This window comes from Tachypleus tridentatus, chromosome 8 (genome assembly GCF_004210375.1).
Source record: "Tachypleus tridentatus isolate NWPU-2018 chromosome 8, ASM421037v1, whole genome shotgun sequence".
In the NCBI taxonomy this organism is placed as follows: Eukaryota; Metazoa; Arthropoda; class Merostomata; order Xiphosura; family Limulidae; genus Tachypleus; species Tachypleus tridentatus.
Window position 1 is genome coordinate 18,799,438 of NC_134832.1, and position 13,334 is coordinate 18,812,771.

General features: G+C 31.5%; 1 protein-coding gene across 4 annotated transcripts in view; it reads right to left on the reverse strand.

Moving 5' to 3' along the window:
* LOC143258612 (acetyl-CoA acetyltransferase A, mitochondrial-like) overlaps positions 1 to 13,334 on the reverse strand; it is a 49,708-nt gene that overhangs the window by 13,208 nt on the left and 23,166 nt on the right. For all 4 annotated transcript variants that reach the window (XM_076517823.1, XM_076517825.1, XM_076517824.1 and 1 more), the window contains exons 5-8: positions 8,471 to 8,571; positions 6,574 to 6,666; positions 1,375 to 1,425; positions 845 to 946 (exon numbers count right to left, since the gene is read on the reverse strand). In XM_076517823.1, coding sequence (XP_076373938.1) covers positions 845 to 946; positions 1,375 to 1,425; positions 6,574 to 6,666; positions 8,471 to 8,571 — 347 coding nt within the window. The remainder of the gene's footprint in view (positions 1 to 844; positions 947 to 1,374; positions 1,426 to 6,573; positions 6,667 to 8,470; positions 8,572 to 13,334) is intronic.

Genomic DNA, 13,334 nt, shown 5'->3' on the forward strand with positions numbered 1-13,334 from the left:
AATTTTAGAAGAATATTTTGAGATAACTTAGAAGCAAGTTTTCTTTGTTGAATGATAATTTTTGAACAAAAACTGCATCTCCAAGTGTCCAAACTAGCTAGTACTAAAGTCTACCCAAAACTTTTTTTTTGTACAAATATAAACAGGCAAGTATTGTTTTGGATCTCAGATTAAGTTATGTACCAATATAATCAAATTAACCTTTTGTTAACATTGTATTACTAATGAACTAGTAGTAGGTAAGGCAAGAAGTGTACAAGGGGTTACAATGCTCCCATTTTTATGCTTCTGTTATCCCATTTTTTATGTTTAGCTTTCACCTGAAATATGAACAATTTCATCTGTGATTAAGTAGGAATTGTCAAAACATCATAATAGTTATTAGTGGGATGAGCAGATAGGAACACTTTGAAAGCAGCCAGGTGCTTAATATTGTACTAGACTTGCTGCACAATATCTACCTAGGTCATTATAAATGGTTCATGAATACCTCTGTGTGTCATATGAACACTTCTATCCCTTCTTTTTAGCCAATAAAAATGTCTAATAAAGTTCAGTTCAAATTAAGAAAAACTGGATTGAGTAAATTTGTTTTCAACAAAAATGTTCCCAACTGGCTCACAAAAGACCTGTTAAAAGCAGTTTAGTGTTCATATTAGAAAGTTTCAAGAATAATACTTCTATCAAATATGAAATTTAAGAACAGATTTTTATTTTCAATTCCAGTAATTATTATTTTGTGGTTTTCAATCTACAATTTTTTTTATTAAAATGGAAGCATAAAGTATAGTCTAAAAAACCATTAATGTATTAATTTATTCATAATTTTAATTGTACTACACACCTCAAAAGCAGCTATAGATTTTTTATAACTGCTTATAGCATATTCATCTTGTTCTTGTCGACTGATGTTGTAAGCCTTGGCAGCTTTCTCACTACAAACTCCCTAATTGAAGAAGGAAATTATTTAAAAAAATTGAAGTGAACAAAATGAAATAAAATTATTACAACTGACAGTTACAAAACTTTCATGGCAATTTGTTTACTTATGCTTTACAAATTATCTTTATTGAAAAAGTAGAAAAACTCATAATGCACGATTGTTTTTAATACTTTTACCATCAAGTTCTAGATCACTATTAAGACAATTGACACGTACATTTGCAGTATTACAGAAATATCAAAATGCAGCATTTTCTACCTTTCACTCAATATTAAAAATCAGCAATAATTACTTTGTAATTATACATCTGAATACATTATAAAGTTCATTCTAATGATAAATCCATTTTAAAAATACCAAAATAATACTGCCTAAGTAAGTGCATACTTTAATATTAGTAATACAAACAAATTATAAAGAATTTAGCATACCATTGATACCCCATTGTATACATCAGTTAGACCGTCATACATGCATCCATCCTAAGGAAAAAAAAAACATTGATCATTTCAATAGCTGCATGCTTGTAAATATACACATAAATATATTCACTAAAATATATCAATATGTATAACTTATTGTCTCAAAATTATTATTATTTGTTTAGCTTTCTAAGTAAGATATAAATATGTTTAAAAATTCCATTAGTTGTTTGGAGTGGAATAACAATAATCACAGACAAAGAATCAAAGGTAAACTATCTACACATGCCTACTTGCCTTGAAAGACAGGACAAATGGGAGGGGTTTCAATGAATGGGTTTGACAAATTTATTGATATTTTAGAAATCCACAGGGTGGCAAGTTCAGATTTTACAATTTTCTTGCAATTACATATAGCTTATGTTTATAATTGGTTGGTCATTCTGTAAGCTGAATTACTGTGAATGTGAAATCTAAGTTAGAGAATTCAGAGCAAAAATGCATCATATGACACAGAGAAGTTAACATTTTCCTCAATTGAAAATGTATTTTTGACAGATGTTTACCTCTTCTGAAAAAAACTTTACTCAACGTAAACTGCCTTCTATCAGTACAAATTGTTGCTCAGCACTAGTCTTAATATTTCTGCTTTTGTTCATGTATATTAACTTGAGATATCTGCATACTAACATGCAAATTATTATGCATACAGCTCCACCAGTAGGAGCATGACATTATCAAAACTAGCACACTCTCTGACCTTGCAGCCCTTAATCACTTCAAGATTGGGCAGGTCATTCCAATTCACACCAGAAGTGAAGAGAATGGGTGGGAAATATGAGATGATGTAAGTATCTATTGGATATACATTTTAAGTTTAAGAAAAAATTAACTTTCAATATAATATCTTGTTTCCTATCATAAAAAGCCAGAATCATACACTGAACAAGCAAAGGACAGATGAGAAGATGACCCCCTTTTAAGAAGCACTCAAAGGAAAACCATGGGGTGTGAGAATAAGTTAATAATAATACACCTGTGGGGGACTGCATCTCTTCTGTGCCAGGTATACTCTTTGCCTGTTAATAATATATTGCCAAAAGAGCAGAAATAAATGGACCTCTTGATGCAGAGTGATTAGGACAAACCAGACTGTGAATGAGAGTTTAATCTGAACTAACACCTTGTGGCATTTGGAATTATAAATTGGGTCTGTAGAAGAGGGTCCTCTACCTTTCACCTCTACAAATAGGTTACTTGCAGGAAAGAGGAGCTACTGTGCTAGGAACCAGCTACTGCATGCACACACCTCCAACACAACCAACACCAGATTCATTGGAAACTGACATCCAATGGAAGGAAAGTAGGTGGAGAGCTCAGGTGGGTATGTAACTCCTGTTTGTATCCCAGAAGCATTTGGAATTTTTCACCCAGTCCATGATAAGAGGAGGATACCCAGCTATACATGTGAAGGAATTCATGTATCTCTTCTTACTACAACCAATACCAGATTTATCAAGAACCAGCATCCAGTGGATGGTAGGAAGAGGGACTGCAAAATCAGGTGTTACTGGGAATTTAATGTCCAACCTGCAGTAGGAAGAGAATAACCATCCAAACATATGTATTGATTTATGTGACTGGCACAGTTCCAACCAATGCCAGATCCAATGGGAACAGGCATCTGGCAGATGGTAGGAAGGAGGGTTCCTCACCAGAGGAGCAAGCTCCAATATCTGGGAATGTGCATTATCCAACACCTGAAGGCATTTGCCATTGTACATCAGGACCACAGTAGGAAGAGTTTTATGCCATCTGTAAAAACAGAATGCCACCACCCTACTCTCAACTGAATGGTACTGTGCACATTCAGGAAGACAGGCCTCTATGGTCCACCACCTCAATGGTTAGGAACTAGTAAGTGTTAAGGACTTTCATACTTCACTAGAAGGAGGAGGATAAAAGTGTGTTGGAGAGTTTGGAGGACTAAAGCATCAAAGAAAGTGTAATGAATGACCTTGATACCTTATTGAAAAGCTGAGCAATCACATTGACAGAGTTCATCATCCAGCACCTGGTAGCATCTAGTCTGTGGCAGAATAAGTCTCAAATCCAAAGAATTTTCAGAGATGGGTTGTAACCTCTGTCTACGTTACCTTTGTTGAGTCCATAAATGGATGATCCAGGATGAACATATTTATGAAGCAAAATATTAAGAGACATACCTACCAGTGGTCTTGCAGAACACTCCATCATGTGGGTGTTTTATGACATGCATGAGTTATACTAAAATGTATTGACTTTTTGGACAGGTCTTTCATTGCAGATTTAAGAATAATATACCTGGTCAGACACCACTCACCACTATGTGGAATCTCAATACATGACACAGGCTCCTGCAAAGGAAAAAAAAGATGAATGGAATACTTACCCACTTAAAGAGAAAATGTCCAACATGTGATATAAAATCACATCCTGAACAAAACAAAAATCTCTTGGAACAAAAAAACAGTCAGTGAGTGAAGATAATAAGCAATAATGACATGGGGAATGGTCCACATACTGACACCAGAGAATTCCTCCAACAGATGATAGAAATAAGCAGTTAATGGACAAAATGAGGTGGTAAATATGAAATGAAAAAAAACAAGTTGGAGAAAGGAAATATAAGCCAAGAAAATCCACTGGCCAATCCTACCATAATAGTAACTGCATAGTGAGATTGGAAAGGATTCCACAGAATAAACAGAGCAGAATAATTAGAGCAGTTACCATGGAAAGAATCAATGCACACCTTGTATCAGGGTAGGTCCCTGATGCAGGCAGTGACAAATGAGATACAGGGCACCCAGAATATAACAGTCATCACAATAATTTGACAGTTGTGGCTCAATACAGGAGGACCAGTGGCCAATATAAGAGATTATTTAACTAAGTGTTCATCTGCTGAAGATGGAAAAAACTAGAGGTGAATAATCAGAGAACAATACAACTTACTGTCCATGTTTGTCAGAAGGAAGTGAACCTGAGCCAAATGAACTGTCAGAAGTTTGCAGGAAAGGAAGGGCAAGAGGACTCCAAGAGAGACCACCAATCCCAAACCTCCTGGGTGACCATAAAATCACCCCAGCTGTAAGATGCAGTACCTCAAGGACCAATGGGGAACTACAAGCATTCAGGAGGCCATAACTGACCAGAGGAGGAATGGGGATAAATAGAGTGAGTGGAATAAAAGGAAAAGTAAGTGAAGTTAGGCAAAATGTTTGATATGACCCTGGGCTCCCGAGAAATGGAAGTGCCCCCCCTTCCAAAAAAAAAAACACACAAACAACAACAACAATCTGGTACAAAACAAAAGTGCCTAACTTGAAAATAGAGATAAAGAGGGTGCAATTTCCACAAAGGTACAAGCTGCTCCAAACTCTGCAAATCTAAGGAGTGAAGTCAGAGTGACAACATGGCTGTCCAAAGTATGTGGGGTGAAGGTATACTTACCCTGAACTTTACTGGTCCCCAAAGTCCATTCTCAAAAACTCAGATAACCAGAGGGGTTCAGGGAATGCTAAAACTGACTGCATAGCTCATCATTGAAAAGAGCAGGAATAGAATGAAAATAAACAGAAGGTTATGATAAAAAATAACATCCTGACTGAAAAAGTTTACAAAAGAGAAAGGAGACATACATACCTCTCCTGAAACAATACATGACTGTGAGTCATAGAAATGATGAGGAACTAGGCAGCTCAATATTCTCTTTGTCACACACAGGTAAAGCATTAGAAGGTAAAGAAGGACAATCAACATGTGCTCAGAAGTCTGTAATAATGTGGCCAACTCCTGGCAAAGCAGCCATTACATCATGAGCTGATAATGTGCTCATACTCCTTTGAAGTGTGAGACAAATCAGTTATAATAATTACTGACATTAAGGTAGAAGCCAAATGGAATACAGGGAGTGAAATGGACAGGGAAATAAGAAATTTAACTCCAAAAAGAAGTTTTAAAACTATACAAATTTGGAAAAAATAATGGCAAAAAAAATACACACCTGGAAAATTAAACTATAAACTTTGACAATTAAGTGAAATCATCAGTTTGGTAACAAGTCCTAACTGTAAAGTTGTCAAATGAGAAGTGATTAAGGGCAGCAAGATAAGAAAAGGCATTAATTATGATAGGAGAAGTGTTGCACTCTACTATCGGAGGAATGCTGCATAATTATTTACATGTTAGTATACAGATATCCCAAGTTAACATACATGAGGGTAACTGGGAATATCAAAGCTAGTGATGAGTGAAAATCTGTACTGAAACAGGTCAATTTAAGTCAAGAGAGGAAGTAAAATTTTGTATTGGAAGTGAAGAATGGCAATTTTTAAAATATTTCCTTCTAAAAATAAGAGATAAGTTTATTGAAATACATTGATAATAATGTTAATTAAATTTTGAATATATATGATAGACACACTTTGACCCAGCTATATGCGAGTTTAAATAAGTTTGATACTAAATATTAATATTCACAAAGTTTCTTTTGTACAGAAAAGCTGGCTATAAAAATGTTTTTTTTCACAGAATAGAATTGTTTGCAAAGAAACAGAATATTTAAAAATATTTAATTTGTACAAATAAAAGTATTCTAAGAGTAAAATCAAAACATTTTTTTAAAATTTCATACCACTGTCAAAAAATGTACAAGCTTCTCAATAAAATGATGTCACATGAAAATTGAAAGAATTTATACATAAATAGAGCTGGGCAATTAACTCAATCAATGAACATTGATTACAATCATTAGTGTTCTGTAAAATAATAAATTAAACTGAATGAATTAATGTAATGACAATAACTGACTAATTCAAATTAGCATTTCTGATTATTACTATTGTACAAGTAATTGAATTACTGCCATTACAATTTCCTATCAGTACTTTTGAGCATTCCAACTATCCAAGTCTTATGCAAGAACAATCAATAAGTTGAATGCAACAATTAATTAGAATAACAATTAACTGATTATCCAAGTCCACTACTCACCCACTTTGGTTAGAAAGTGTTTCATTATTATTACAACAGATAAACTTTCGTATTATGCACTAATGTGTAGTTTTTCTCCAATAATTACATTCTCACAAAGGTGTACATATATATATATATATATTGTGGTAATTATGCACATTTATAGTAGTTTGTGCAAAAAATACTTACTATTAAAGTATTGTTTCCAAATGGTGGGTCTGCTCGAGGAAGATAATATGGGACATTGGATATACTTTCCATTCCACCAGCAACCATGACTTCCTGTTAAATAGAATATATTATTACCATTTGTCTGTAAGAGTTGTTGTCCTTGTTCATAAAAATGATTCACCATTTTTTTTTCGGTTTGCCTTATTGGGGATTAAAATTATATCACAAAAAAAAGAAACAGGAATTATGTTTAAATGTGAAAAATATGTAAAAGTTTCATGTTGAGCACTATAATCATGATGAAACACAAACTGGAGATCCATATATAGGGGTTTGTTCATTCCAGAATATTGTCATTAAACATACAAAAGCAATCAGTCATTTCAAAGCATCATTTTGTAAGACAAAATACTTTAACTAAATTGATACATTACAAATTCCTACAATATGTAGTGTATTACCAATTTATTTTAGTAGCAGCAAACTGTTACCATATTTTTTAGTGTTATTGATTTGTTCTTTCAGAGTAAAGCTTCCCAAACTGTGATCCATAGAAAGGTTTCAAAATTTCCAAAAGGAAGAGTTTTTAATCAAAGGTTTTAGATCACAGAGGAAACCAAATACTTAAAAACTTTCAACCTAATAAGCATGAAAAATATGTACAAATTAAATGGAAAAATCTGAAGCTCACTTTCATATAGTTTAAGTTAAAGAGAGATAATTTATTCATTACTGGAAAGTTTCACCCATTGTAAGTTAAATAATGACATGCCTACCAGTTTCTCCAAGAAGAGAAGCACTTGTTGGAAGAACAGTAAGGTCAGAGTTTATAAGAAATCTGCTATAGAAGTTTCGGAGAATACCCAGAAATTGCAGATAAAGCAGTTAATTTCCTTATGCTCTAGCAAGATTAAATTTTCATCACTTACATTTTTGAAGTCCAAATAAACAGCCAGAATGAATGCTGAACCTGATTGGAGGCTTCAGTTGGCAAACATTACAAACATCACTACAGAACTTTGTTCATAAAAAAAAGGTTCACCCATTGCATTAATCTTTAGAAAAGTATGTCTAAAGTAAACATTATAGCAATTCAATGTGCTCATTTTATATGATTAAATTATCCTGTCATAATGTGATTCATCAAATCATACACTCCACCTTCACGTACACACACAAAAGAATTTGGGTGGTCCATGAACAAAACGAGTCAGGGTAACATTGTTTATATATAAAAAACATAGCTTACAATAACAGGAAAAATACAAGCATACAAATTTGTACTTAAAATCTGTTTTTCTCAAGATGTATGTTTGATTTCTATAAAATTTTAAAAAAGTATTTTTTTAATAATAAAAAATGCTTGATTTGTTTGAAAATTCTACTGTTATATAAAAAAACATTTATATTGGTATTTGTATCAAATGTTAACTTGTTCTTCAGACATCATTTCCAGCTATTATTATTTCTTCATATTTTGTTTTACCACAACATCTCTGAATTTTTTAATAAGCTAATGGAAACTTTACATTTTAAAAGTTTTAGTTTTTTCTTCTTTATTCATTTCATAGGTTCATTTGTTTCCTTTTCCTTTACATTTAGTTTAACCAAATAATTTTAACAGAAACATGCTCGTTTTTTTTCTATAAATGACACTTTATTAAATGTTGGCTTTATTTACTAAATCATCATACCTTATATAAAGGCCATTTCAAGTAACTTCATTTGACAACAGGAAATGTGCATTAAAAAGTTACATTCCTTCTGATAATTTAGTTTAGATTTTACACGTTAAAAACAAATATAAATCACAAATTGCTCCTTCTTTGTTGGGTAACTAAATGGTTTTTTGAACAAGCAAACTATCTAGTTTATGTCAGAAAGAAACAACGAAAACCTTATTTTAAATGCTTACCTGATGTCCTACCATAAGATTTTGTGCTGCAAATGCTATGGCTTTCATTCCTGAGGCACAAACTTTGTTAACAGTAGTACAGGGTGTGGAAGTAGATAAACCTATAGAAATTATATGAAGCAGCTAAATATATAAAATAATGTATAGGGAGTGTTTAGGAAATAGTTCAAGTGAGATTAGTAATGTTTAGACGGCTCATATTTTTAGAATATTACTTTTCTTATCACGTTTAACTTGCTTTTTTTTTGCTTACATCATTACATTTTTATTGTGTATTGTATGATTTTTGATATTCATTTACTATTCTTATTATCTTATAGAAACGTTTTTTGTGCTGTACTATCTACACTGTCTTACTACCTGACTCTGGAGTTAACATATCATAGAAATGCATCTTAAATGTTAAGCTGCTACAGTTATATTGTCAGACGTATTTATTGGACATTCACTGATTACTAGATATTTGTTTATAGATTGTTTGTTATTAAATGAAAAGCTACACAATAGGCTGTTTGTGCTTGATTTTTAGAGTTAGATATCTGCAAATTTACCACTGAAAGGCACTACATTTGTTAGGAAGAATTGTATCAACATTTGCATATATTGGTTTCATACTCTTCACAGGATAAAGAAACAGTAACAAGTATAGGAAGCAAATTACTTCTCAGCTATTACTAAGTGTATTGATTGAATTGGTCAATGTGCAACTATAATTTATTTTATTATACATTTATATCATGATAATGTTTTTACATTATTGGCTCATTATGTTGATTTAGGACTAACTTAAACCTCCAAATAACAGATTGCCTTCAATTAACTTTACACAAAATTCAACTACAATTAAATTTTCTAAGCTGGCCAAACTTTGCTTAATGATACATTTGTGCTAATATAATGGCACTCAAAGTTCCAACCTAGCATTTGCTTAAAGTTTGGTTTGTGCTTCATATGGTGGTACTGCAAATTTCAGTCTTCCAATATAGATTGTACCCTGCTTGCTTAAACTCAAGTGCACAGGTAAGAGTCAAACCTTGCATGTCATGATTTTTATACATTTAAAATTTAATTAAGGTTCATCATCTATATGTGTTAATAAATTGAGCTTCAAATTCTAGATTATTATTCAAATTTTGCTATGAAGTTTTAAATTCTTAATTCAAGAAGGAAATATTTAAATAAAATTTGTCTTTACTTATGTTTGTCATGTGATGTCTTTCTGCTTTGAAATCTCTATCCATTAATTACAGACACTGAGATGACATAATTTAAGATAAGAATTTCTCACCTTTATTTTATGAGATACAAGTTTATAAAACCCACCAAGTTACTTCCAACTCTTCATGATTTTGAAATTATTTATTCATTAAATACATTAGACTGCTAGCACTTGTGCTTACTCTCACGTGTTAATCATTGTTAATCATGTGTACAATAACTTTAGTTGTATAATATTAAAAACATGCTCTACCTATTTTGGTGGACAGAATGGTCCACATCTTCATGAAATAACAAAGCAGATTTGTTTTTCAACATTATGCAAGTTATTTGTGCAAATGGAAAAATTAATTTTATGATGTTTTATTTAGTTATTTAATCATGCTTATTTGTCAATTAAGTTTGTTTAAGCACAAAAATATACAATGGTCTGTGTATCTGTTCTCCTTCATCATGGGTGTTGAAACAAAGTTTCTAGTGTTGTAAGTCTGCAGATATTTTGCTGTACTACTGTTGTTTTTTTTCCTGTATGACAAACCTATAATGTTTACTAAAAGAATACCAAAGTTTGTGATGATGCAATGAATAAATATTGAATTACAAAATTTATAGTAAAAACTAATTTTCCAATACAAGGTCAATTCTGTGGATTGACCCTGTGCATGTAGATTTAATGTTAGGTTTGCACTACATAGTGATAATACAGGTTCAAAGTTAGCAGTACAGAGTATATTACAGATTTATACATGTAGTGGTATTGTAAAGTCTAAGCAAGTAGTCCACATCATACCATACTTGCTTAATGTTAGGTTTTTGCTTCAGCAGCTTTGCTTGTGGCATGATGGTGTTGACCAAAAGTGTGTTGGTCATAGCCTGAGGCAACAGTGTATTTGTATAATTGACTGTTTTGACATTTTTTATCAAATGAACCAATGATCCATGAGCTCAGGTGAAAACATATTCCTAATATAAACACTATATCACTATGAAATATTCAACAGAAATAACTCTTCAAGCTGTCATTTATTTCTAAAGGGTAGGGAGGTAACCAAGTGGTAAATATATTATTGAAAATAATGGGTTTTTACACAAAACATTTGCAGGGGATGTGGTTTTAGCAGAGAGAGGTTCAATAGGTGACTTCATAGGATGTCTGTAAAATGTCCAGTTAAAAATTCCTGCATTCACAAAAGGGAAAAATAAATAAATAAATAAAAACCCTTCATCCAGCAGAAATTGAACTTACCAAATGTCTTACTACTGTTAGAAAACATGTACAAAGAGTAATATGTGTTGTTATACAAAAAATACGTTGCAGGATACTATACCCATTAATTTCTGTGCTTTGGATATCTAGGGATGATCTACTACTTTAGGTAAAATTGTCCAAGTTTGTTGTGCCTTAACAAAGATTTACACCTCACTTGTACAGTTTGAGTAGACAATTTCCTCTAAAGATATGTATTCTACCTTTGCACCTTTTAGATTGTATACTTGAATAATTTCAGATATTTTAAGCCAAGTGATGCGACTTTATTCACATGCACAGATTTTATATTGTATGAAAATAGTGTTTTTCTGTTTTTTTATATGTTTGATGATCAATGGAAATTTCTATGATCTTGTATATTTTACAATGACAATTATATTAGAATGTTTAAACAATACTGTTTTTGTTGATAAATTATAATAATAATTTTTGATAGATTGTTTAGGCAGAGTATTCATGATGAAACTTTGCAGAATGGATGGCAACTGCCTATTTTTGAAACAAGTGTAGAGGACGATGTTTGGAAAGTCTTCTGCCTTTTGAAATGTCCTCTACACTCGTGTCTCCATAACAGACAGTTGCTGTCCATTCTACAAAGATTCGTTATAATAATATTATTGTTATTATATGTATCATGCATTGCACATTTTCCTGTAATTTCATTGTACTGCTCACATCATAACAGTATCTTCAGGTTTTAAAAAATTATTTTTAATATTTTAGTATTGTAATAGATTAAAGGTTAATAATAAAACGTTTCTTTAGTTGTGAAGATTGCAATAAATGTGTGTACATTGTTGAAATTTATATATCAAAAGTTTAGATAAAGGAACACATAAAACATTGATAAGTAAAAAAAAAACTTCTAAAAATGAAGTAAATAAAGGGATGACTAATAAAAATCCTTCACACTGTAGTAAAATGTTAATAGACAATAATAGGATAAATTGAACTCAAATGTGCTTGAATAGTTACATATATTGCTGTATGTTAATTCTTGCCTGTGCTGTTATGTAGAGATAACACAAATATCATTCCATACTGTCTTGTTTTTGAAGTATTGATAATAGCCAACCCTATGTTTACTTCCTTTTGTGAAAATTCTTTCTTTACTAGTTTGCTTGTTTTTTAAAGTAGTGTTTCAACAGACATAGGAAGGTTGCATTTATAGCCAAGTTCTAAATTACAAGAGGTTCCAACTGTAACATTTACTGTTTATCTGTTATTCATTGGTAATTCCTGTTTTGCAGTGTACTTACGCTTTTTAAAGGAACATTAAATTTCTGTAAAAATGCTCACTTGAAGGAGGAATTATAACATTGTTTTCACCAGTATTATGGTTTTAAAAAAATCAATACTAGTTATTAATAATACTTATAAAAGTGGATACTCCATTTGAAACTATGTCACCATAGTGAAATTGGTTGACACTGTTTTGTTTTTAAGTTACCATGCAATAAAAAAATAGAAATTCAAACTTATTGTTATGATGTTTACAGACATTCCTAAAACCTATGACTCAGTCATTACATAGATAATGTTATAAAAGGAAAGACTGTAAAGTTCTGATGACCTATTGAGATTTTTGAAATGCCATTCTGATGAAAAATCTCAGCCATTCCTACATAGGCAGTGTTACTGCCTGCTTAACTATAAGCCTCTGGTTTTGTATTTCAGAAAAGGTGTTCTGTAATAACAAATATTAAGAGAGAATAAAAAAATTACTGATGAAACATTGATCCTGAAACATTTGTATAACTTACAAATGAGTTATATTTTATCATCTTCCATGTATTGCATTGAGGCACATTATGACCACTAAATATAATTGTAACAACATTTGACGTTTAATCCTCATAAAAGGAATTACTACTAAGGTGAATTTATTAAGGTATATAATATTTATTGGATATTACAGAAAGTGTGTCATTTTCCATATACTGCTTATGTTAACATCTGCAGTATATGAATTGTACACATCACAACTGAGAAATGTAACACTTCATAATTACAGTCCTTAATGAAATTAGTATAGAATCATTACTGAAAGAATAAAAATACATCTTTTATCCTGTAAAGTTTGTGTTTTGTTAATACAAAAGGAATATGATGAAGAATAGGAGGAAACTAAATAAAAAGTATTTTAATTGAAAACTTGAGTGCTTGACAAGTTTTACAGAATTACTTTATATACCATAATAATTTTTAAAAATAAAAACAAGTGTTCACAATATTACACCTTAAAATTTAGACATTGCTGGCTTTTGCTTTCATTCTTTCTGTTTTCATATTTTTCTTTACTGGTAACCTTCATCTAATCTATGCATTTCCATAATTTTGGAGCTTTGCTCACTTTCAGGCATGATTCATAGAATC